This window comes from Elephantulus edwardii, unplaced genomic scaffold (genome assembly GCF_000299155.1).
Source record: "Elephantulus edwardii isolate Elephantulus edwardi_28Jun2011 unplaced genomic scaffold, EleEdw1.0 scaffold00004, whole genome shotgun sequence".
In the NCBI taxonomy this organism is placed as follows: Eukaryota; Metazoa; Chordata; class Mammalia; order Macroscelidea; family Macroscelididae; genus Elephantulus; species Elephantulus edwardii.
The window spans coordinates 39,120,695-39,146,212 of record NW_006399754.1 but is presented as its reverse complement, the minus strand read 5'-3'; the positions used below and the strand labels follow the sequence as shown (position 1 = coordinate 39,146,212).

Below are 25,518 nucleotides of genomic sequence, written 5' to 3'. Positions count from 1 at the left end.
TTGTTAGCCATCTGAATGTCGTCTTCGGTGAAGTGCCTGTTCATATCCTGTGCCCATTTTTCTATTGGATTATTTACCTTTATCTTGTCTATCCTGGTTTCTTTGGTGTGTTTTACTTCTAGAGAGGCTCTGGAGGCTTGGTTTTGGGGTTTTTTTTTACTCCAAAAAGGGGCCATTCCAGTTCACACAAATCTCTCAAGTTCCTTGGGAGCAGGTTTATTCCATAGTACCCTGTGATCCTCTTCTTAAAATGTTTCAACATCGTTTCAGATGGGTGGGTTTTCCTGGTGCATTCCCCATTTTTCTCCCTCAGACACATGATAAGCAGGCCGCCCGGCAGGGTCGGGGATGAAGCAGTGAAAGCGAAGGTCACACAGTCACCTCATCCATTACCATCTGTCAGTGTACGCTCCCGATTGTAATCAAGTTAACTCCGTATAGTCCATAGCTGTATGAGGTCACCGCAGAACTATGGTTCAGGACTCGGGGGACGCCCTTTGGCCCTCGAGGAGGGTGTCAGGACCTCCTGCTGGCTGTCTGTCAGTCTCCCCTCACACTCAACATGATACTGCTTCTCATGCCTGAAGCAGCCTTCACTTCCTGCTGTTTGTCTGCTGTGAGCGGTTCTGGGGGTGCTCTCCCAGGCGCCCACCCGGAGCAGCCTTGATTCCTCAGTCTTTACTCTGTTGTAAGCAGTGTTAGGGACGTGTTGGGAGTTGATTGGCCCCTTCTGCTCAGTGCAGAGCTGGTGGCCCTTTCCTCTCTGCCCTTCCTAGCAAGGTCTAGCGGTTTCAGCTTCCTTCTCCTTCCCCTTCGTGTTAGTGCCTCTCAGTGTCTATTGCTTTGAAGACCTGCTGAGGGAACCTTACTTCCACTCTATTGAGGTGTCCACACACAGGCAAGGTGTACCCGGTGTACACTCAGTTGGATCACATTGTCCACACTGATGGGGGTCCCTCGCATGGGTGCTCAGAGGGCTGGTGGCAAACACCAGGCAACTCATTCCAATTTCTCTTCACAAATGGTTTTGCTTCCCAGCCAGCACAGCAGGACTTGTTGCAGGAAGAGGAGACCTGAGGGAGAATCACTCAGATACCCTGGAGACCTTATGGGGGGTTAGAGAATCACCCAGACACCCGAGAGACCTGAGAGAGAATCACCCAGACAGACACCCAGGAGACCTGAGGGAATCACCCAGACAGACACCCAGGAGACCTGAGAGAATCACCCAGACACCCCGGAGACTGAGGTAGATACGCTCCGACTCCTGGCTGTGAGGAAGAACCTGATAGAGCTGGCGGTGCTGCAGCGAATCCAGAGTCCAGATTGGCTGTGCTTCCCAAATAGCTTTGGCCTGAACTTTTTATAGAAGTGTGGACAAAGGGGTAGATAGGATCTTATCACAGGTAGTGGTGAGAATTGCAGGAACAGTTTTAGGTAGTTGAGAGGGTACTCCTCACTTTCTCTGTGAGGGAATAACAACAACAACACATTAATTTGGCCTGGTTGATTAGGGATCACTTGAGAAGCTGCAGGCCTCCTGGCCTTAGGATAAATGTGCAGCTGCAGGGCTGTGGATGCCTGTCTTCCTCCGCCCTTTAGAATAGAAATATGCTCAGAGCTGCTTCTCAGGGTCTCCTCTCTCCTAACCAGTGTGCCCCCAGGAGTCCTGCACTGGAAAGGCAGACCGTGGTGTGAGGGACAAGCATCAGGTGGAGGGGAGGCTGCCCTGGGCTGAGTGGTAGAACCACAGGCTCTTGTGTCTACTCCATGTCACAGGGACCGTGCAGGACAGAGCAGGATGGCCCTTGGCACCCTAGGTGATAGTCTGCATGAGGGGTTGGTTTGTCACCGCAAGTTTTGCCATAGCACCACCAGCGCCCCTCATAAGTGGGATGTGATTTTGGGTTTCTGTCCTCAAAGCCTAGCTTTGTGAAGTCTGCTGGGAGCACAGGAGTGTCTGGTTCACGAAAGGTGCCCAGAGGGACCCTTGTAGGTGGGTGGTACTGTTCTCTGCTCTGAACTCCCAGCTTTGCAGCCCTGCTGTAAGCAGAGGGGCAGCCGGGTCATGGAGGCCTGGCATGGGCACATTTCAACAGGCCTTGGCACATGGGTCATATCGTTGACTTTCTTCTACCTGAACGTCCAGTGTGGACACCACACCAGCAGAGTTTCAGGAGGACGATGATGAGCTCTTTCACCTTCTAGGTCGAGATGAGAAGGCCCTCGTGCTCCCGGAACCTCAAGCACCCCGACAGAGACATGCCGGCACACCCCAGGGACACTTATCTACACATGTCAGGTTAGTACTGTTTATGACAGCAGATCTTACTGTGGACGTGTCAGCACCACAGTCCACAGCACGGATCAGTTACGGAGTCCCAGCTGGACCAGAGGGAACTGGGGGGTGGCCCTTTTCCGGGCATCACAGTCTTGCCTGACAGCAGTGGGCACATTCTGCAGGAAAGCACCCTTCCCACTTAGCAAGCTGTCCTTACGAGTGGGTACACGCGGCCTGGGCCATCCCTGTGAGTGGATACACGCGGCCTGAGCCGTCCTTATGAATGGGTACACGCGGCCTGAGCCCTCCCTGTGAGCAGATACACGCGGCCTGAGCCCTCCCTGTGAGTGGGTACACGCGGCCTGAGCCCTCCCTGTGAGTGGGTACACGCGGCCTGGGCCATCCCTGTGAGTGGATACACGCGGCCTGAGCCGTCGTTATAAATGGGTACAAACGGCCTGGGCCATCCCTACGCACAGGTACATGCGGCCTGAGCCCTCCCTGTGAGTGGATACACGCGGCCTGAGCCGTCCTTATGAATGGGTACATGCGGCCTGAGCCCTCCCTGTGAGCAGATACACGCGGCCTGAGCCCTCCCTGTGCACGGGTACACATGGCCCGAGTCGTCCCTACGCACAGGTACACGCGGCCTGAGCCGTCTCTGTGTGCAGGTACTTGGTGCAGGATCTGCTGTCAGTCATTATTATGTGCAGTAATGACACGCGTCTGCATTCACAAGGCTGCTGTGGAGGTGATGGTAATGCTGGCCAGGGTGGACATGGTTATGTGTGAGCTTGACTGGCTGGCCGTGATTCTTGAGTCTGGCCAGTGGTTACATAACAGCCTGGTCATCCTCTACTTTTTCGTCACCAAAGTTGCACCTAACACATGGGCCTGGGCCATGCGGATGAATGAGGAGTGGGTGTATCTAACATGAGAACACTCTTCTAGTGGCCGCTGTGGGCCGGGCTGTGTTGTCATTGGTGAGTTCCCCATCACTCTGTGTGGAAAGCAGAATCGAGGTGGTCATCCACCAGTGTGAAATGAGAGTGGTGGGTCTCACATGGTTTTCATCTGTAGAATGTTCTCTTCAGACAAAATACTTGTCTGCTTTTTGGTGCCACTGACTCGGTTCTGACAAGGAAAGTACACGTGGCACAAGAACTGCCTCGACGGCTTCCCAGACAGCTCCTTGGAGAGGGCCATGATACTTGGGAAAGTGAAGGGTCAGTGAAGTAGGGGAAGGCCCTCCATGAGATGGTAACAGCACGTGGACACAATGTGCTTTAGTGTGTCAGAGGTCATGAGGCTATCCCAGGATAGGGCAGGGGTCAGGTTTGTTGTTTGTAGGGCCACTGTGGGTGGTGGTCATGTCACCAGCCGTGACCTCTTTACAGGAGCAGATCAGCAAACCTTTCCTCAGGCTGCAGGTGGGTTCAAACCTTCAACCTTTGGGTTACCAGTCAGGGGCTTTCACTGCCCCACCAGGGACCAGTTCACCTGGAAGCCTAGCATTCCTGTTCTTCATGCACCTCATAACATCACTTGTCCTGTCCTGGAAACATGACCTTTTCCTCAACACATGGAAAACCACCCTTTAAATAGACTGTATGTTTGATCTACATATCCATGCAGTGTGTAGAATAACGTACACGTGTCTAGAATACATTTTCATATGTTTGATTTTTCATTTGAAGGAGAGTTTACAAAGTAACCTGGTCTTCCATTCAACCATTCAGACATACGGTGTTCTGGGACATGAATGCCCGCGGTCTGACCAGACTGCCTGCTCTGTCACTGTGACTCCTGTCCAGTCACCTTCTGTCCTGCTGCTTCCTGCCTTCTGGGTTTATCTCTGGGCATCTCCTGCTCTTCTGACCTCAGTGGTTGGTTATTCAGAGGATTGAGTGCCTTCCTGGTGTTAACAGCCCGCTTGTGGGCCTGTCTGCAGTTAGTTGAAAATGCAGGGGTGAATTTTGTTCCTCTTTGGAAGGATTGATGGAGGGCTCTACTCTCAAGGCAGAGGGGCCCAAGGTCAGGGGCCTCAAGACTCCTGCAGACCAGTAAACCTGGCCTTGTTAATCTTTAGTTCCACATTCTCCTCTACTCTGTCCAGTACCCTTGATGCTGGTCTCTTTGGGAGTGGCCAGTGGTGGTGGCCTCAGAGCCGTGGAGGCCTGTCAGTCCTTTGAAATAACTGCGTCGGAACACCTTTTCTCCCCTCCCTCCCTTTTTGTGTTGGACGTGAAGAGCCCAGTAAGAGCAGTGGGGAGGGCTTCTCACCAAAGCAGGGTGTAGAATGTGGTCTTTGTGGACTGTGTTATGTCAGGTGACTCTGATGTCCCCCAAGACACATGCTCTGTCCCCGAGTTAGCTTGGCTCTGATTAAGAAACAGGCATGACTCTGCCCCAAAGGTTTCAGCTCCCATTGGCTTTGTGTCCTGATGGCTTTGTCCCATGTTGGCTTTGTGTCCCCATGGTTTTTTGTTCCAGTGGCTCTGTTTCCCCAGTGCCTTTGTCCTCCAATAGCTTTGTGTCCTGATGGCTTTGTCCCATGTTGGCTTTGTGTCCCCATGGTTTTTTGTTCCAGTGGCTCTGTTTCCCCAGTGCCTTTGTCCTCCAATAGCTTTGTCCCCCGATGGCTTTGTCCCCATGGCTTTGCTGTGTACATGGGCATAATTACAGCATGTACAAATACGAAGCAGGAATGTGACCCAGCAGAGCTCTCTGTGGTCGGGGTGGGATCCTTTTCCTGTCCATCTCTGTGGTCTTTCCTCAACCCACGTAGCCGCCTGCAGATGAGCTGTGACTGTGGATGCTGCCATGTTACCTGGTAACAGGAAGTCTGCTGTAGCCTGTGGGGACCTGTGGTGCTGTGAACTCCAAGGCTGTGCTCTGTGGTGGGTCAAATCCACCAGCTCTAAGGGAGAAAGACGGGCAGCTTCCTCCTCAAGATTTGCGGCTTTAGAACCCTTCTGGAGGAATCTGTTTAGTCAGGCGTGTCACTGTGTTGCCCTTGCTGTTTCTTTGTCTGTCTTTGAGGGTGGGTGCTGATCCTCCCTGTAGTCCATTGCCTTTCCCTTCACCACCTAAGGAGCTCTGGTGGGCAGGACTGCATGTGTCAGGCTGATAAACGGAAGGTCAGCTGTTCGAATCCCCTAGTTGCTCTGTGGAGAAAGATGGATGGTGTCCTCTTGTGAAGATTGTCAGCCTTGGGCCCCCGGTGGGGATTCCTGCAAATGGAAAGTGGGCTTGATAGGAATCCTGCCCCATCTTACCGAGAATGTTACTTGGGGCATCTGTATATGGCCTGGTGGTACAGTGGTGAAGTGTTCGGCTGCCACACACCCTGACTTTGCACCAATCTTGTTTCCCGCCGCCCGTCTACCAGTCTCCTGCACTGTGGTGTCTGCATGTTACTGTGACAGTGGAAGCTGTACCTCCAGGATTTCAGATATCACCAGGGTCACCCATGGAGGACAGATTTCAGCAGAGCTTCTAGATGGCACAGACCAGGGGAAGTCAGCCAGCAAGATGAAAGTGGGGATAGACAGCGAGCACTGCATTGGGACAGATGAAGGCGAGAACTGTTGAGAAGGAACGTTGATGAGGCATCATATGTAAGACAAAGTCTAAAATATAAGGTGTGTTGCAAAGAGCACTGGGGGGGGGAGGAAATTTTGTAACTGTGAATGAATATTAAAAAAGAAAAAGGTGAACTTGGGGAAGAAGGAAAATGTGCAACAGTGAATGAATGAAAACTCAACTTTCCTGTAAACATTTGTAAAAAATAACAATTAAAAAAGTAAATATGAAAACACTCCTGGCACCAGCAGTCATGAAATCAAAAGACGATTGCATTGCAAAAATCTGCTAGTAAGGGCCTCTCTAGAATACTGAGAAGCAACGATGTCAGTCTATAGAGACTACGGTGTATTGAATCCAGGCCATGGTCTTTGCAGTTAGTTGTTAATGTGTCAGAGAGCTGGACAGTGACTAAGGAAGACAGAAGAATTGCTGCCTTTGAATTGTGGTGCTGGAGCAGAGTGTTGAACATACCATGAACCAGCAAGAAACAAATAGTTCTGTCTTGGAGAGGGTGAAACCAAGTTTCTCCTTGGAGACTAGGATTTTGAAGCTCTGTCTCCCATACTTTGAGCATGTGACCAGGAGAGACTGGTCCTTGGAGAAGGACATCATGATTGGAAGGGTGGAGGGACAGTGCAGGAGAGGAAGGAGCCCAGTGAGGTGGATTGATACAGTGACTGGGGCAGTGAGGGCTGCTGTGTCAGAATTAGTGAGACTCGCTCAGGACAGGCAGGGTTCAGAGTAACTGTACACAGGGTCTCTGTGGGTCACAGGTGACTTGACAGCATATTGAAAAGAATAAGGAAGATCAAAGAAAGACTGATGCCTTTTGCGTTGTAGTGTTGGAGAATAGTGAATGTACCATGAGAACAAACTGTCCTGGAGGAAGTACAATCAGGCTCCTGTGAGGTGAGGGCGATGAAGCCTCCTCTCACATACACAGGGCATGTTGTCAGGTAGGACCCGTTCTTGGAGAGGGGCATCACGCATGGGAAAATGGAGGGCCAGCGGAAGAGAGGAGCCCCTCGGTGAGATGGACTGGCGCAGTGCATGCAGCAGCGGGCTTGAGCGTGTCAGAGGTTGTGCCAAGGGGTGGCACGAGACAGGACAGTGTGCAGAGCTGCTGTTCATAAGGTCGCTGTGGGCTGTACCCGACTCAGCGGCACTTAACAAGGTGTCCCTGGAGGAAGAGGACCTGTGGTATACTCCCATGGGGAGTTCAGTCTAGACAACCCTCAGGCTGGTACACTCCGTCCACAGGCAGCCGTGGCCGTGAGCGCACTTGAGGGCACCTAGCACCAGCCACAGGCTGTTTGCACCTGATGCCTCTTCTCGGAGCTAGAGCCTGCACCTGGCTGGGAGGCTGCCCTCGCTGAGATGCACCCCTGACACACCCACAGATCTGCCCTCAGCCTGGAGCACATCCCTTGGAGTGGTGGTAAGTGTACAGGGGCCATGCCACTGGATTTCCTCCTGGCCCTGGGTGGAGTGCCAGGGTCACTGCTGGACCCTGGACAGTAACCACCGCCTGTCTGCACCTGTGACCGTTTGGAAGTGCACGAGCCATGGTACTGGTGCTGTGGGTGGACCAGAAGACAAACACACAGGATAGGCAGATGGGGGTGCAGCTTTCAGCTGTCCAGTCCCACGTTTCAGCCTCGCCAAGATCCCTGTGTGTCACCACATCCAGGTTGTGAGGTTCAGAGGGGTCTTTGAAAGCATCTCATACTCTGCTGTTAGTGAAACTGCTCTGTCCGCGCGGTGGTGGCCTAGTGGCAAGAAGCAGCACTGCAGTCCCGAAGGCTCAGGGCTCTAGGCCACCAGCTGCTCCATGGGAGAAGGGTGGGGAATCCACTGTGTGATTAACTGCCTCTGAACACCTGCCAGAAGGTCAGCTATGGGTCAGTCTGACTCTGGTACACAAGAGCATTGTGGATGAGGTGAACGTTTACAAAGCTTGTTAGCATTCCACTCAGCAGGTCTCTCCTGTTCTGTCTGGTGACACTGGCTGCCGTCACCTCAGCACTCTTCCCCCCTCCCTCCCTGGTGTATGCATTGCCATTTGTCTTTCTGTCCTGTCCCATCCTGCTGTCTGGGCTCCGTCCGTCCTGCTGTCAGGAGCACTTACTGCCCTTCTGGTCTTACATGGTGGGTGGTATGGAAGATCTTGTTCCTGCCCGTGTGATTGTTACTTCCTAGGGCCTGTTACTGGGCTGAAAGTCAAACCATGGAAGTGGGCTCAGTTCTGAGTTTGAAGAGTATTTAAGGAATTGTCTATAAAGTCCACTAGCCCATGGATTTCCAGAACAAGAAGTAGGCCTTGGAGAAGGTACAGCCAGAGTGCTTCTTGGAGGCAAGTGTGGCAAAGGTCCATCTCATACACTGAGCGTGTCGTCCTTGTGGAGGGACGACACCCTACACCAGGTGGACTTGACACGTGGCTGCAGCAGTGGGCTGGAGTGTGCCAGAGATGATGTTCCTAGGGACGCACCCCACCTAACGACAGCATCGTCAGACCCTCTGTGCTCTGTTCAGCCTGTCCCTTCCCTCTGGGTCTGGGACCTCCTACCATGTTCCCATTCAGAGGCAGAACAAGCCCGGGGCTCACAGGGCCCACTTACCCTAAATGTTACTTTTCCTTCACTCTCTGTCCAAGATGGGTAAACTCAGCTGGAAATTATCGCTTCATCACTGTTCATCTCAAATTGTCTCTTTCCTGAAAACCTCACCACTGTAGCATAAACACATAAACAAATCACAGTGTGCTCTAGGTGGGGGGCAGTAGGACTCAAACTCACTTCCTAGGCAGAGAATTGGGGGAGTGGAATCCACAGGTTCTGGGGGAAATTACACAAAATAGGAGAGTTCAAGACTGCCCGTGAATTGACCAAGTTTAAAATGTGAATAACCCAACCTGCTGATGAGGTGCAGCAGGGTGCCTGTGTGTGGTGGGTCGTTGTCCACTCCTGGCGACTCCATGTCACCCCACAGGCTTCCTGCAGGGCACATCTGCATGTGTATCTCCCTCCCGTGGAAACCCTGGTGGGTTTAGACCACCTGCCCTTCCAGCACTGCTTCCGTCCCCAGGGTCCTGTCATGTGTCCTGCTTTACCTTTGCTGTAGGCATTTCCTCCAGGGGGCAGTTGTGGTCCTGCACGTGGACGGCCACCATCACTGGGGTCAGGGAACCTGGAGGTATTTGGGGGGGGGGGTTTGACAGCGCCTGGTTGCTACCTGGAGGTTAGAGGTCAGGCTCAAACCCCCAGCTGCTCTGCAGGGAGAAGGTGTGTGTGCTCCTGACCCTGTCCTGGGGGCTGCTGGCAGGCAGAGCTCAGTTAACAGTGTTTGAACCTGTTCAGTAGCACCCAGGCTAGGATGGCTTTGCTCACTGATTGTTTTGAGATAGGACCTCCCACAGCAAATGCACAAAGTCAGTCAAGCACCTGGCTGTTCCCCCTACAGGGATCAGCCTTGGGAGTCCAGGCCGTGCTTTCGTTAGTGTGCTCGGCTGCTGCAGTGAAGCTCGATGATTTGAACCCACCTGCCCCTCAGCAGGAGGACAGGAAGCTGGACCCTCCCATAAAGACCAGGGCCCAGGGCTGCTGTGCCCTCCAGCAGGACGGCCTTGAGCCCAGAATCCCTCCACAGCTGTGGGACAAGACTGGCCAGCGTGGACCAGGGCTCTGTATGAGGAGGGCCTGGGTCAAGTGCCCGGCGTCATCTTAATTAACAAGATTTATCTTTTTCTAGCCCCGAATCTCTGGATGAGCTTGAGCTAAATTCTCCATTGTCTGATACCAAGAAAAGCCAGAGGAGCTCTCTTCACTCAAACAAGGAACGGCTGAGAAGGTGATTTTCTTATGTGTATAAAATAAGATTGTGTATTCAGGGCAGGGTCACCACAGCCGATTGGGCTCCAGGTCAGCGATAGCAGTTGTTGAGTGATGGTTATATTCTTACTCTTCTCATTCTTTTTCTTCTGGTGGTTCTGTTTTCTTTGTTCTAGTCTCCCTGCCCTTTGTGTATTAAAAGCTTTTGACTGTTTAGCGCCTGTGATTCCAGGTATTGGTTCAAGCACGGAGCACCCTAAGGTCAGTTTCCACTGAGGCCTGAGTATCTGAGGGTGGTGGTCTTCATGGGCCTGCAGCTTTAACAGATCCAGAGAGAAAACAGGAATTTTGATCAAGCTTGCTTTCAGTTTATCTCTATATGGAGGCTCCATTTTATGAATTTCCTATTATTTTTAGAATAGGTTCAAATTCCATGTAACAGTAGAAAACCTGCTGACATGTAGGTGCTAGCATTTGTTTGTTTAGACAGTGTGGGGCCAGTTGGGAGCCGGGTGTGTGTGACCGTCCACATGCTACCGGGTCAGCTGGCCAGGTGTGTGTAGTCATTACACACATCTTATGGTGGCCTGCTGGATGCCAAGACCGGATGGAGGACCAGGATTCTACCACCTTGGCTTCCGGATTGGCATCTAGGGCCCTGGAAGCCTTCTAGAGGACTCATTATGACAGTTCCACTCTAGTAAACATCACCTCTGACCGCAAGAGTGTCAGCAAATTTCCATGTGGGGTTCCGGGGCAGGGAACCCTGGTGGTTCAGTGGTTAAACACTGATCTGCTAATGGGAAGGTCAGCAGTTTGAACCATGGCCTTTTTCTTTTTTCACTGGAAGCCCTGGTGGTGATCCAGGGAATGTCCTGGACCACTAACTAGGGTCTGGACTGCTGACCAGGTGCTAGATGGCTAACCAGGCTGTGGACTACTAGCCAAGGACTGGACACTGACCAGGTGCTGGGCTGCTGACCGCATACGGATCTACTAATCATGTGCTGGACTGCTGCCCAGGTACTGGACACTGACCAGGTGCTGGGCTGCTGACCGCATACGGATCTACTAATCACGTGCTGGACTGCTGCCCAGGTACTGGACACTGACCAGGTGCTGGGCTGCTGACCGCATACGGATCTACTAATCACGTGCTGGACTGCTGACCAGGTACTGGACACTGACCAGGTGCTGGGCTGCTGACCGCATACGGATCTACTAATCATGTGCTGGACTGCTGACCAGGTACTGGACACTGACCAGGTGCTGGGCTGCTGACTGCATAAGGATCTACTAATCATGTGCTGGACTGCTGACCAGGTACTGGACACTGACCAGGTGCTGGGCTGCTGACTGCATACGGATCTACTAATCATGTGCTGGACTGCTGACCAGGTACTGGACACTGACCAGGTGCTGGGCTGCAGACCGCATACGGATCTACTAATCATGTGCTGGACTGCTGACCAGGTACTGGACACTGACCAGGTGCTGGGCTGCTGACCGCATATGGATCTACTAATCATGTGCTGGACTGCTGGCCAGGTGCTGGACACTGACCAGGTGTGGGTCTGCTGCCCAGGAAAGGACAGGCCATTGTGCCCATAAGGATCCACTCTTGGAACTTGGGTGGCAGCAGTGTGTGAACTGATGGTTGAGAATTGTGGGGTGTGAAGAATTAGGGGTGAAGCCAGGTGTCTTGAGTATCTGCATTTGGGAATATTTTTAACAGCTGTTCTATTTAAGAACAGATGACCAAGAGTTAACTAAACATGTTCTTGCTAAAGAACTAAAAACCTCAAACCCACTGCCGTGGAGTTGGAGGCGACTCCTAGGGGAGCCTCCAGTGGCATCTGAGAGGCTGTCAGTTGCACAGGGGGAACTTGTATGTCTTTCTTCTGTGGAGCTGCTGGTGGATTTGATCTCTCTGCCCTTGGGTCTGCAGCACAGTGTCTAACCAATATGCCACCAGAGCTCCCTTCATGTTTTTGTCCATTCCCGTCTGCTGCATGTTTCTTAGGTACAGAAGTAAGAGTTTTGTCCTTGTTTGTGCCATTGCCTCAGGTTGGGCTGAGCAGGAAGCCTTCTGCTGGGCTGGCTTCACCCTGGGCCTGTGGCCACTGTGTCCACCTGACCCCCGAGAGGAGGTGTGACACGAATGCCCTCACATGTGGTTCTCTGCACAGGGAGAGGATCAAGGATTGCTGCGAGCAGCTCCGTGCACTCCTGCCATTCAGGAAGGGGAGAAAGAACGATGTGGCATCCATCCTGGAGGCCACCGTGCAGCAAGTGCAGCGAGTGCGGGACCGGGTGCCCCCAGACGTGCTGGGGCAGGTATACACTCAGCGGGGGTGTGAGTGGTCATCACTCTACGTTGTCATAGGGTGGTTCTGACTTGCTGGGACCTTTGAGACAGGGTGCCCCTGCTCTTTGGTCTCTGAGGGGACGGGCTTCACAAGGGCACATCTCCAGGTCCTTCCTGCAGAGCAGGGAGCTAATGGGGTCTACCTGTGACCCCAACCCCCCCTTACACTCACCTGTGACCCAGCTCCCTTACTCACTTGTGACCCCGAGCCCCTTTACCCACCTGTGATCCTGACCCCTCTTAATTCATCTGACTCGTGACCCTGAGCCCCTTTATCACCTGTGACCCACTGCCTTGAGCCAGTTCCCACCTGGGACAGTCTCCATTAGACTTCAGGATAGAGATCTTCACAGGAGCAAATGGTGTCTGTTTTCTGCCGTGGACTAGCTGGTGGATTTGAAATTCTGACCTTTGATTATCAGGCTAGCATGTAATCCACTGTATCAACAAGCCCTTTTGCTCCTGTGGCCGTGTGACGCTGTTGGTCAGTTTTTGATACTTGGGACTCCTGTGCTGCTGGGATGCTGCAAGCTGTGTCACACTTCTGACAAGAGCAGTGTCACCTATGGGGACAGGTTTCAGTGAGGCCACCAGATTGAGACCAGGAAGAAGGGCTTGGTGATCCGTTTCTGATGCAGCAGCCCTTGAAAAGTCTTAAGGGCCTTACAGCTTTGGTACAGGCCAGAAGTGGAGACTAAGGCTGAGAGGCTGGCAGTGACCTCACCTCCCAGCTCCCATGGGAAAGGCTAGTCCTGCCTCTGAGTTGGTGTCAAGGCCCATGTCTGTTTTGTTTAGATCACAGTCGCACTTCAGAGTAACTGGAGATTCTGTAAGAAGCCACCCCTACCTGGCTCCTCCCTGCCCAGTGTCACAGAGACACACAGGTACACACCATCCTCACCCTCCCTTCTTACCCAGTGTCACAGAGACACATGGGTACACACCATCCCCACCCTTCCTCCCTGCCCAGCACCGTGGAGACACAGGTAAGCGCACGGTGGAGACAGAGGTGCACACCACACCAAACCCCTGCCGTGGAGCTGATGCCTACTCACAGTGACCCTATTACCTGGTTTCTGAGGCTGTTGGTCTACACGGGAAACTGCTCACCTTTCTGCCTTGGAGCAGCTAGGGCATTTGAAACCCCATCATGATGTGTCCTCCGCTGTGAGCACGCAGACAGACGAAGAGAGGACAGCAAGCCTCAACAGCGTTCCTGCCTTTTGATGAAAAGGCGCTAAGTCAGTGATTGAGACCCACCCTTTGGCTCCCCAGGACACAAGTGGCCGCCTGGGGCCAGGGCTGCACCCCTCTTGTCACATGGACATGTGAGGTGGCACAGCAGTGAGGGGGCCGGGTTAGCACTGTTATTGTGGGAAATGCATGATGCTGTCTGTCCTTTCCAGAGATGTCAGCGTGTCTGTGATGGAGATGATGAAGCCAGCCAGGGGGCATGTGAGTGCATGCCCCGTACCTACCGCTGAGGACCTTTGGGATGTTGGGGTCACAGGTGAGAGAGCACACAGGTCTGGGGGGTGGTTCAAGCGGAGGCTGCAGGTTCAAGTCCACCCACAGGCACCTGGGAAGAAGCCCTGGCAATCCATCTGTTGAAAAGCAGGGTGTCATACTGATCCTTGCAGAGTCAGCTGTCTGACCGCACAGGGCGTTGTGAGGGACGTTGAGGGCCAGTAACCTGATTATCATGTAGACCATAGAACCTCTTGGTTACATAATGATTTGGGAAGCTGGACTCTGGGAAGAACATGGCATCAGGATTGAAGGAGGACTCCTCAACAGCCTTACAAAAAAGTCAGGAGGACTTGAAGTACTTGCTGCAGAAGATCGAAGACCACACAGCCTTCAGTGTGGATTGTCATTGAACCCTCACCAGTGGACCAGTAGGCAGTATCGTGGTTCATGGAGAAGGGATAACAAATTATCTATGATTTCATCCTGCTCCACACTCACCACCCTTGACAGCAGTGTCAACAAATCAAAAGATGTGCTGCAGAGCCTGCTGCCAGGGACCTCTCCATTCTGTTGAAAAGCAATGATGCGAGTTTAAATACTAAGGTGCATCTCAGAAACTGTCATATTTCAGTTATTTGCTGTGCAGCTGAAAGTTGGAGCATGAGTAAGGATGACAGAAGAGTTAGTGTGCTTGGACTGTGGTGAGGGAGAAGAGAGTGGTGAACGTCCCGGGGACTGAAGGGAGGCCAAATGTGTCTTGGGAACTCTCTGGCCCAAGTGTTCCTCGGAGGCAGGGATGGTGAAACTCTGTCTTGCTCGCTCTGGCCATGTTGTTAAGAGGGTCCAGTCCTTGGAAAATGACATAACATTTGGAAAGGTGGAAGGTCAGACCCTCGGAGAAGTGAAGTGACATGGTGATCAGCACTGGCCTTGAGTGTGTCTGAGATTGTGAGGATGGCTGTGGATAGGACAGAGTGCAGATCTGTTGTTCAGAGTCTGTGAGTCATGTTGCCAGCACACAACAGCAGTTAGGCAGTCGTTTCCCTGATGGAGAATGGACCAGACTTTGTAGCTGACTTCTTGTGATTCTGATTATGGTACAAATGAAAACTGGTAAAATGCAGCCCATTGCCAGTCACAGAGACCGGCCACTCCACCACAGTACCCACTGGGTTTCCTCTGTCGTTTCTGGTCCTGTCTGCCCACTGCTGCCGTGATGGTTCTGTTTAATGGTGATGCCACAGTGGAGAAGGTCCTGTTTTCATGCTTAGTAACTGTGGATTTGAACTGCTGATCTTTCAGTTAGTAGTGCTTGGCCCTTTATTCCAAATAGCTCTTCTTAAATCTCAAGATGCTGAGGCCCTCGCTTTTATTTTAAAGAATGAATATATCTAGCAGAGTTAATACTCCAGTTTAGCAGTTTCTGCAGACAGCGTTGTGATGTTAATTACATTCTGCAGTAGCGTCTCATTTTCCCATTGTTCCTCCAGTGATGTGAGTTCCTTCCACTTCCCTTCTGATAGAGCCTTTGGAATTCCTCAGTCAGTCTTATTCAGTACGGATAGCTCTTGAAAGAGCAGTGCTTAACTAAGCTGAATTAGCTTTCATGGAAAAGGTTTCGGGCATCTCCAGCTCAGTATGTCCAGGGTTCACCCCCCTCAATGGCTCAGGAAAAGCTGTGGGATCATAGGAAAATTGGACATTCTTTAGTGCACCCCCTGTTTTGGTCAGAATCCATCGAGGCTTGGTAGCTGGGCACGGTGCAGACCTGGTCTCTGATGGAGGCGGCAGCATTTGCCCAGGGAGGTATTCTTCCAGATCACAGATGTGCAGGTGAGGCATCACTGCACTGCATGTCGCCACACAGCGTTCATCTGTTTGGCGTCCAGATCACCTCGTGAAGAGGTGAGAAGGTGCGTGACACAGTGAGGGCCGTGGGGTCACGGATGTGTTTTCCTTCTCCCAGCTTCCTCAGGCTCCACTCTAGAGAACGTGATTGTTCTCAGCCATGTGCGCAGACGCCCGCTGCCGGGCCTGGGGCGTCTGCTTGGGCCCTTGCCTGCAGCACTGCCTGTCAGCTGCTCTTCTGAAGTGGCCACTTCCCACGAGGACGCTGCCCACGTCTCGTCGGCTGGACCCACAGTCCCCAGGATCCTTCCTCAGCCAGGCAGCTCCCTGGCAGACCAGTCCTGTGCCTTGTGTCCTGACCGCCCGGTGAGTTCCCTTAAGCAGAGAGGACTGTGTGCTGTGTGTGCCCCTCGGTGAAGGGCAGGCACATGCCCCAGCTAGCATGGTGGTGTCCACTCAGGTGGAAGCCCCCCAGTCCAGAGTTGGGGTGGCTGCTACGTTCCTGTCCTCTGGTGAGTGAGGTTGTGCTGTGCGTCTTGCAGACTCTAGGAAGCTCATGGGCTTTGTACCCATTGAGAGTGATTTCCCAATTGCTGCCTTAAACAAGGGTCTTGTATATGTCCCATGGTTTCTGAGCCTGTAGCCAACATTTCTGAGCTCCGGAGGAACGCCGTGGTTCCTGCACAGGAGGACGGCTGTGGTTCTGCAGGATTGAGACTCGCATGTCCCATGAAGTGTCAGGCCAGTGCCATTGCCCCATTACCACAGGGTCCAGCCTGTGTGGTCCCCTTGGGTCAGTGGACCTGGTGGCTGTAAGACATAAGCTTTGCCCACATTCTGAGCTGCCGTGAAGGCTGTGGATGTGGGCTTGTTTCAGCTGTGTGACGTCTCCACCCACCTGTCTCTCAGAGGCCCCAGTCCACCATGGCCTCACAGCCATCTCACCCCGCAGCCCTACCTTGGCCACTCCATTCCAGTTTCTCCTTGGGTAGTGGTCAGCCTGCTGGGCCTGAGCCTGTAAAGTGCTGGGTGGCTGGGCTGGTTCCATCTTTCTGGTGACCGGCAGCTCCTTTGAGCTCAGACTTCCCACAGGAACCCCACTGTGTCCCAGGAGCCTTGAAATGAGGGGGTTATATATTCGGCTTCTGAGCAAAAGATTGTTCAAATCCACTAACCTTGGGTGAAAGGTCAGGCCACCTGTTTGAGAAAGGTCACAGTAGAGGTATGGACCTTGCCCTCACTATCTCTGATGTACTCTGTCCAGTGTGGTGGTCACTGCATCACCATTATTGTTAAAGAGAAGAAATAATTAAAGAAACCACAATTAGTACCATTGTGAATGGAAACTGATCCCAGGCTGACCCTCTGGTGGGTTTCAGAGGCAGTAAGGTGCACGGTCACAGCTGGTGGATTCCAGCCACATGCCTTGGGGTTGGTAGTTGGCTGGAGGTCACCATCTTGAAAGGTGTTGACTATTTCAAGGTGTAGCTTCATGCTCCTGGCTGCCGCACGTGGGTTTGCACCTCTTCGTAGAGAACATAGGACCGTCGTGCTGCCTGATGGAGGGGACACCAGGTTGCAGCTCACGGGTGGAAAACCTCAGGACCATGGTGTGGTCTGACAGAGGGTCACCAGGGTGCGGCTCACGGGTCGAGAACGTAGGACCGTCGTGCTGCCTGATGGAGGGGACCCCAGGGTGCGGCTCACAGGTTTTTTATTTTTGTATTCTTTACAGCCGCAGTTTTAGGTCCCAGAGCCTGTTTGAAGTCCACACTCCAGGCCACCTCCTGTGTGGACATAGGCAGAATGGAGACACGGGACTCCAGAGACTCACCGGAGAGCACCGTCCACAGCCTTTGCATTACCTGGCATCTAGGGAGCACGCAGATGCTCTGCAGTCCAGCTTCTCACTTCTCCCACCAGCAACTGGCCTTGGTGAGGGCCTGCGTTTCGCACAGACCAACCAAGTACTCTTGTGACCACTAAGAACACATCCTGACAGCTGTCCTGTGGACTGTTGTAGGGGATGAGATTGAGAAGGCCCACTCTGGCCCCATGTTCCCAAGTTCACATTTCTCAGCTTGATTTCTTAGCTATAGTGTGATGATCACTTACTGCCTCTTCATTTTCTCACTGGGGCTTCTCCTGAGTGGGCTTGGTGTGACCTTTCTCTGGGCCGTCACTGTCCACACTAGTGAGAGCTGGCCTCCTGGGGCTTGCCGCCTCTCTGGCCCTGTCAGAGTGCACTCTGCTTTGGCCTCTCTAATCCCTGAGTGAAGTGAGAGCTCCTGTGTCTCGTTTCCTTTTTCAGAGCTTTCTCCCCTCAACCTTTGGTTAATAGAGTTTGCTTCTCTCCCCCTCTTGCTGAGGATGTTAACCCAGAGTGTTGACAATACAGGATCAGGGAAAGGCCTGCTCGGTGTGGCTCTGAACATTCTATGTGTGAAGTGAAGTTTTACTGCTCAGAGAAGAGTATATGTGTGTAATGACCCGTACATGTGTGAATGGACGTCATTGGGCACAGAACACAGAGTTTAGCTGGACTGCAAAGAGAAGTTAAGCCTTTTTTGTCTAGTGCGCAGATAGGTTTTTTTTCAACCATAGTAGGTGGGGAATTGGGTTTTATAGGATTTTTGGTTGAGACACTGAAAGGCTATTTTAGTCATAGCCTGACTATTGTGTAACTGTTTTGGGGATGCCAAAATGTTGGGTTCTGTGTGATGTACTTTATAAAGGAACCATGAGCTTCCAGCCAAGGTCTGGCTTGTCACAGCTGTAAGAGCACCACCTCTTGCCTTTGGGGAGGATAGTTTACATGATGGGAGGGTTCTCCCGGAGCATTTCAGGCACAAACACTGCTTCCTGCCTCCCCCCCTCCCTTCGTGGTCCTCAAGTCCATTCCACCTCCCAGTACCCCTGGGTAACAGCACTGCCTCAGAGTGCTGCTTCTAGGGAATTCCTGGTGGCAGTCAGGCCTCTAGCTCCACCTTCTGGAGAAAGATGGTCAGTCTCCTTGCATAAGGATGACAGGACGGAAATGAGGTGAGGGGTCTCTAGGAGTGGACATAGTGAGGGTGTTTTAACTTTTAATCCCTGTGGAAGTAGATGGTTACAGCTTTCTCAGCTAGACTCAATCACTGTATTACCAGCTGTCCTTGAAAGCCCATGGTCATCAGGTGCGTCCTGACTCCCAGAATCTGTAGGGCAGTGTTCACACCCACCAGCTGCCCTGCAGGAGGAGATTGAGGCAGTCAGAGCCCAGAAAGACTTCATGTCTTGGGCTGTAAGGCATTTCTGCTCCATCCTCCAGGCTCCCTGTGGTCAGAGGCCGGTCAGTGGCAGTGGATTTAATCCTTACAGAAGCCAACTGGTACAGCTTTCTTCTAAGGAGCAGTGGGTGAGTTTGAACCACTGCACCACCAGGCTCCAGAGTAGGAAGCCATCACTCACCTTTGTCCTGCAAACCCTCTGGGGGGGAGTAAGACCACCAGAGAGATCTGGTCTTCGGATTAGAGTACACCTCCTGACAGGCACATCACCACAGCTCCCTGGCTGTTTTCCCCATGTTATTAGGGGGGCTGTCCAGTCGATGTCACCTCATGATGACCTTGTGAAGAGCAGGCCTGGACCTTGCCCTGTCCAACAACCTGCTCACAAGCTCTCCTCCAGCACAGGACAGTCACGGTGTCCATCCAGCCTGTGGAGAGGCTTTCTCTCTCTCACCTTGACCTGCATCATGTCCTTCAAACTGACCCCTCCAACAACATGCTGAAACTGCACCAGATGCCCTTTGACCATCCTCGCCTCTAAGGAGCACCCTTGTTTTTCCTCCGAGACAGACTCACTTGTTCTTCTGGCATCCCGTGCATCCAAGACGTGTACTAGGTAGGGGAATGGTCTAGGGCTTCTCCAGAGTGCTGTCAAGCAGCAAAGTCAATTCCGACTGAGGCTGATGACAAACCAGGTGTTTTCAGTTACCTGTGTATCTGAAAGTGGACAGTGAATAAGGCTGGTAAGAATTGATGCCTCTGCAGTATGGTGATGGGGAAGAGTGGTGAGGCCCTATCCTGCACTGTCACCACCTCGTAGGCTCTCATCCGTTGGTAAACTCACCATGCCAGTTCAGCTCTGTGAAGGTCTTCTATCTCTGACCTTTGTCCTTTCCAAGCCTGATTTCTCTAAGAGATGTGCATCTTTTCAAACATGACGGCTCTCTGAGGACTGGTCCCTCCTGACAGCATGCCCAAAGTATGTGATGTTCACTTGGCTGGCAACGCTCCTTCCTTACCCACTAGGCCGTCAGCTTGTTAGCAAGCGCTCATGTGGATGGGGGGGGGGGGGCTGTGTGTTGTAGATGCAGTTTAGCTGTGAAATCCAAAGAGCATAGAGCAGTTAGGGAGCTCTGGTGGCCTAGCGAAGAAGGAGCCGTGCTGCTAATCCAAAGGCAGTTGGTTGAAATACATCAGCTGCTTCACAAGAGGAAGAAGAGAACTCTCAAGTCAGCTTGGGCTCAGTTCCGACTGACATCTCCTTTTCAGAGCTTGGTGGCTCTCTAGCCCGTGAGTTCCCTGCACCCTCCTGTTTTGTCACCTGGAGTTCCGAGCACATTAGAATCCCGTGAAAGAACCCCAAACTGAGAGGAGAGTGAGGCTGTGTGGCCTGTTAAGTATATAGATCTTAATAGAAGCTGCCTGTGGAATACTGGACTGACTTTACAAGCTTGTGAGTGGTCATCTGACATGCAGTCTCTCCCTATCCTGAGCAAAGGGGAAAGAACCAGAGACACAAAACGATTAGTCCACAGAACAAGGGATCCTATGACCATAGCCGGCCACCACACTCAGCTCCAGTTCTGATAGATTTGACCATGGTAGACATCCTGGAGAGAGTGGGAAGGAAATACACAGCCAAACTCGACTCCTAAGACAAGCCTCACTGGAAAAGAATTGAGAACACAGAAATTGGCTCATCCACTTAACAGTCATGATTCTTGAGAAAGAGATGAAATCAGTGCAATGGGAAAACGACATCCTTTTAAACAAACGGTGTTGGCAAAATTGGAAAACCTTCAGAAAACTGAAGGCCCACACCTCATACCTTACACACACAAAAAAACCCTCAAGATGGATCAAGGACATAGGCATAAAAGCAGACACTATAAATTTTATCAGATATAGGCTTGGAAGAACCCTAGAAGCCCTAATCCACAGTTTGAATTGTCTTTCAAGCATAATGAAAACCCCACAACTGGGAGGGAAGAAAATAGATGAATGGGGCCTTTTAAGAATCAAAGCACTATGCACCCTAAAAACTCTTAACAGGGTAAAACACAGACTGGGAAAGAGTTATTTGTTAATGACAGTCTGAGAAGGGACCCGTCTAAAATTTCTAGAATACTCCAGCACCTCAAAGAAAAAGGCAAACAATCATAATATGGGCACAGGATATGAATAGACACTTCACCAAAGAAGACATTCAGATGGCAAACACATACAAATGTTCAAAATCCCTAGTTAGATGCAAATGAAGAGATACCATCTCACCCCAGCAACAATAGCAAAGTTTAGCAGGGAAGCAAGCAACGAATGCTGGCGGAGTTGTGGAGATACTGGAACCCTTATTCATAGCTGGTGGGAATGTAAAATGGTGGCATGCACTATGTAAGGCGGTCTGGCACTTCCTCAAAAAGTTGAAAATTGAAGTAACATTTGAACCAGGAGTTGTACTATGGGGAATGTACCCTAAAGAAGCCAGAACTGCCATCTAAAACAGACAGATGCACATCCATTTTTATTGTGTTATTATTCATAATCACAAAGAGATGGAAACAATCTTAAGTGCCCGTCAACAAATGGATAGGAAAACTGGTATAGTCACACAATGGAATACTATGCAGCACTGAACTTGTAAAAATTACACAACCTGGAGGACATTATGTTGAGTCAAAAGGACAAATACTGCATGACACCACTGTTACAAAGCAGGGCTGACATGGGGTTTGGGAGGAGAATAGGAAAAGTGGGGGAAATGAATGCTGCATTGGAACAGAAGAAAACTTATGTGATGAGATACTGACTAAAGGCCAGAGTAAGAGATGCAGAACAGAGTTGGTCTGGGGGAGGGGATTGTGCAACAGTGAATGAATGAAAACCCAACTTTGCTGTAAACTTGTTAAATTTTATTAGTAGAGACTCTTAGAGTTTACAGAAATATATTAAAAAACAAAGCCCCCGAGACTCACTGGTGGATGCCCTAGGCTGCTGCTCAGAGACCAGCTTCCAGCCGTATGGCAGACAGGGCTCCGTGGACAGTCGCCTCCAGGGACAGAAGTACCTCTGAGAGAGCGGCCAGTAATCCCAGGGGACGATGGTGGGAATGTGCTCAGGATTGTCCCCTTCACAGGCCAGGAGGGCAGCATGTGTCCCATGCAAAGCTCAGGAGGTAGGAAGGGCAGACGGCTGAAGCCAGGTCCCCAGGGAGGACTTGTGAAGGCTGGTGTTCTTGGGTCATGAAATCATTTCTGCTGTGGAGAAGTTCTCTCAAGGTTGTCACAACCATGGTATCCCAGTGTCCCCAGGTCCTGCCCTGTGTCATTTTCTATCTGGTTCACAGGTGAATTCACAACTCTGCCATGTAAGGGGAGCTCCGGTGGTAGAGTGTTAACATGCCAGCCTCTTTACTGAAAGGTCAGTGGTTTGAGACCACCACATGCTCTGAGGGAGAAGGTAAAGAGGACAACTTTAGACACCCTAGGAATGTGCCTGTGAGTCAAAACCATGTGACAGCCGTGGGTCTGGTTACACTGTGATTAAAGCACTCCTGTGGCATCCAGACAAGGGGGTTGAAACCCACCAGGCTCTACAAGGAAGGATGTTGTGGTATTCTGCTTCAGGAAGGGGACGGCTTTGGACCCATTGTGGTTCAGTGCTCTCTCCTCCAGGGTCCCTGTGGGTTGGGATGACTTAAGTAGGTTTTGTTTTGCACCATCCCAACTGTGATGAGAAAGCAGAAAACGAAGTGACACCGGCCTGGTCCATCACCATGGAAACCTAACACTCCTTCTGAGGACTGAACTCTTAATTTCTCTATTTCCCAACATTGTTTCATATCCCAGAATGATGTCTTTTGAGCAAACAACAGAAACCAGGAATTGAGCACATATAAGTGAATGTGCACACACGCATGAACAGGCACACATGCGTTCATGTATGCAGTGCAAACACGTGTGCACGGGGAGGTAGCACACGGAAGCACAGCCGAGCTTGTGTGTGCGTGTGCACATACAGTCAAGCAGAGACGTGCTCATACACAGTGGGCAGATCGTGCAGGTACAGACAAGCACGTGTTCACACACATGCACACCAGGTGATAGGACTGTCGGAACCACCAGATTACCCTCACCAGACTCCAGTAACATTTCATCTTTACTCAGATCAGTGCTCGAGAAGGCAGATGATGAGCAAGATGGGCTCTGCTGGAGTAGAGGCTAAAGTACTTGGTGCTTAACCAGAAGATCACAGGTTCGAACTCCCAGTTGTGCGGGAAAAGCACAAGGCAGTCTGTAAGGAGGGTCTTGGGTACCCTCTGTGGCCGTCTCCTCTGCCTCAGGCTGTTGCTGGGAGAGGAATAAAGGCACTGGGACAGATGTCTAGAATGCACTAGTTCTGCTTATTTCGTCTCTCCTGTGCCATGTAGGTCTGGGAATGTTGAGGTTTTTATAAGGCTGTCCCGTCTTCCCCCATTCTTCCTCAACTCTGTGCCTGAGGGTAATGCCGAGTCTGGGGTAACCTACTGCTGCACCAGCCCAGGACTAGCTAGGCTGCACCCACAGCTCATCCCTGGAGGCTGGGAAAGAACTCCATTTCCTGCAGAAAAGAGGTCGGACATGTGATCCTCTCCCAGGTTGTCCTGTGTTTGTGGGGACAGGGTGTTGAGGGCCATGGTGCTCAGGGTGACAGAGGCTGCCCACACTGTTTCCTGGGTGGCCATCTCCACAGGAGCAACTGCTGGTCCAGCCCCAGCCTTCCAGTTAGTGGAGGGATCTCGCCCTGTCCGGGCCAAGAACTCCCAAACCATGGAGTGAACATTGTTACATGGCCTTGGACAAATGTTGATAAAGGGGCTGGTTTTCTGTGGGATTCCCAGGACCTGTAAGTTGGATATGTCGTTGTGCCTGGACTGTTGGTTACCCACATCCACCTCCGTCCTCAGCCCCTGTTGCTCCTAAGCTTTGCTTGGACATGTGAACATGCGCACAGGTGAAGTCTACCATGTCTGTGACTTTTGGGGACCATTGAGCAGACTCAGCATCCCCCTTCACTGGGACAACTGCCTCCCTGGTGTCCAGACCACCATCATCATGGGAGCAGGTGAGCCAGGCTGTCCCTTGGAGGTGCTGGGTAGATTTGAATTACTGATGTTTAGGTCCGCAGCCAGCCACTTAACCATTGTGCCAGTGGATACTTGTTTGAGGGGCAAGGACACAGAAGCAAGAGTAAACATCGTTCCTTCTTCAGGGCTAACACTAGTTCTCTCCTACTGTATGTTAATTACACCCACCAGGAGTTGCACCACTAATGCAGGAGCCAAGCCTCACTGGCAGTTCACATCCACTGGCTGCTTCATGGAGAAGGATGGGAAGTCTCCTTCCTTGCAATTAACTGCCTCTGCAAACCCCATTGGAGGGTCAACCATGAGCCAGTTCCGAACTAGCAGCAATGAATTTGAGTCATTCAATCAGTATTGTTACAAGCACTGACATCAGTTCAGACCCCTACCAACTCCCACGTGCAACAGGGAAACACTGCTATCTCCACTTCCACATGGTTGAGAAGGTTATACCCATGGAGTCACTTCAGTGGTAATAACTTGTTTTCCTGTGGTCAAGAATAAGGTCAGTGTCAAGAAAACAAAGATTCTTCCACTGTACTTACAGGCAGCACTCTGATGGGTGGAGAAGAGATAGAAACGGTCAACTTCTTACTTGGATCCACATTTAACACCCTTATTACCAGCAGTTGGGAAATAAGACACATTGCACTGGGGAAAGTCTGTAGTTAGGGACTCATCCAAATGATTGAGGAGTTAATGATGTCAGTTTGAAGACTAAGGTGCATCTGATTCAGGCCATGGTCTTTTGATCACTTAATATACATTTGAGAGGTGTACAGTGAATAAGGATGGCAGAAGAATTATTGATGCCTTTGACCTGTGGTATTGCAGAATAGCGCTGAACAGCCCATAGACTGCCAAAAGAACAAAGAATTATGTCGTGGAGAGGGTGCAGCTGGAGTGGTGAAGCTTGATTGCCAGGTTAGTGCTTGGAAAAGGTCATCATGCTTGGAAGGATGGAGAGACAACAAAGGAGAGGAAGATGCCAGATGAGATAGATGGACACGGTAACTGGAATAATGAAGATAGGTGTGTTGGAGTCAGTAAGACTGGCTTAGGATAGGGCAGGGCTCAGAGCTGTTGTACATAGAGTCACCTGTGAATTGCAGGTGACTTGATGGCATGTAACAACAACGTATAAGATCAGTAGATAAAGAATGGAGTGCACAGATATAAACAGACCAAGGGTCACATGGAGAGCACGTGTCTTACCATTATCAGCTTCACAGAGGGAAACTATGTTGCAAACCTTTTTGTTTCTGTTGCTGGTTACCTGTGCAAACCAAAGAGACACACAAACAGGTTGGGGGCCAGATGTTGCAATCCGCAACCCTTTTTCCTGGGAGAAATGAACATAGAGACAGACACACACAGAAGACAAGACAGGATTGTGGCAAAGAAACGCATACTCACACAGACTGACAAGCACTGCAGACCCCCAGGCTGCGTTGTTTATTATTTTATAATCATCCAAAAACAGTCGACGTGCAGACACTCATGATTTTAGGGGAACTTATTTACCAGAAACTAGACTTGTTTAGACTTGCTTAGCACAGAATATTCTCCTGGAATCTTTCTTGCTTCTATATCTCTGTTTGTTGTTGTTATGTGCGGTCGAGTTGTTTGTGATTCATAGCGACCCTGTGTACAACAGCCCTAAACCCTGCTCTATGCTATGCCAATCGCATTGCCTCTGACACACCCCATCCCGATTACCCCAGTCACTGAATCAATCCATCTCA

The 25,518-nt window shown here is 51.3% G+C and overlaps 1 protein-coding gene across 1 annotated transcript in view; it reads left to right on the top strand.

The window, feature by feature from the left end:
• The window catches only part of SOHLH2 (spermatogenesis and oogenesis specific basic helix-loop-helix 2), a 69,871-nt gene that overhangs the window by 16,258 nt on the left and 28,095 nt on the right, over positions 1–25,518 (top strand). Inside the window, exons 5-12 of the mRNA XM_006879640.1 lie at positions 2,209–2,302; positions 9,620–9,718; positions 11,889–12,036; positions 12,863–12,951; positions 13,038–13,053; positions 13,343–13,395; positions 13,474–13,577; positions 15,504–15,751. Coding sequence (XP_006879702.1) covers positions 2,209–2,302; positions 9,620–9,718; positions 11,889–12,036; positions 12,863–12,951; positions 13,038–13,053; positions 13,343–13,395; positions 13,474–13,577; positions 15,504–15,751 — 851 coding nt within the window. The remainder of the gene's footprint in view (positions 1–2,208; positions 2,303–9,619; positions 9,719–11,888; positions 12,037–12,862; positions 12,952–13,037; positions 13,054–13,342; positions 13,396–13,473; positions 13,578–15,503; positions 15,752–25,518) is intronic.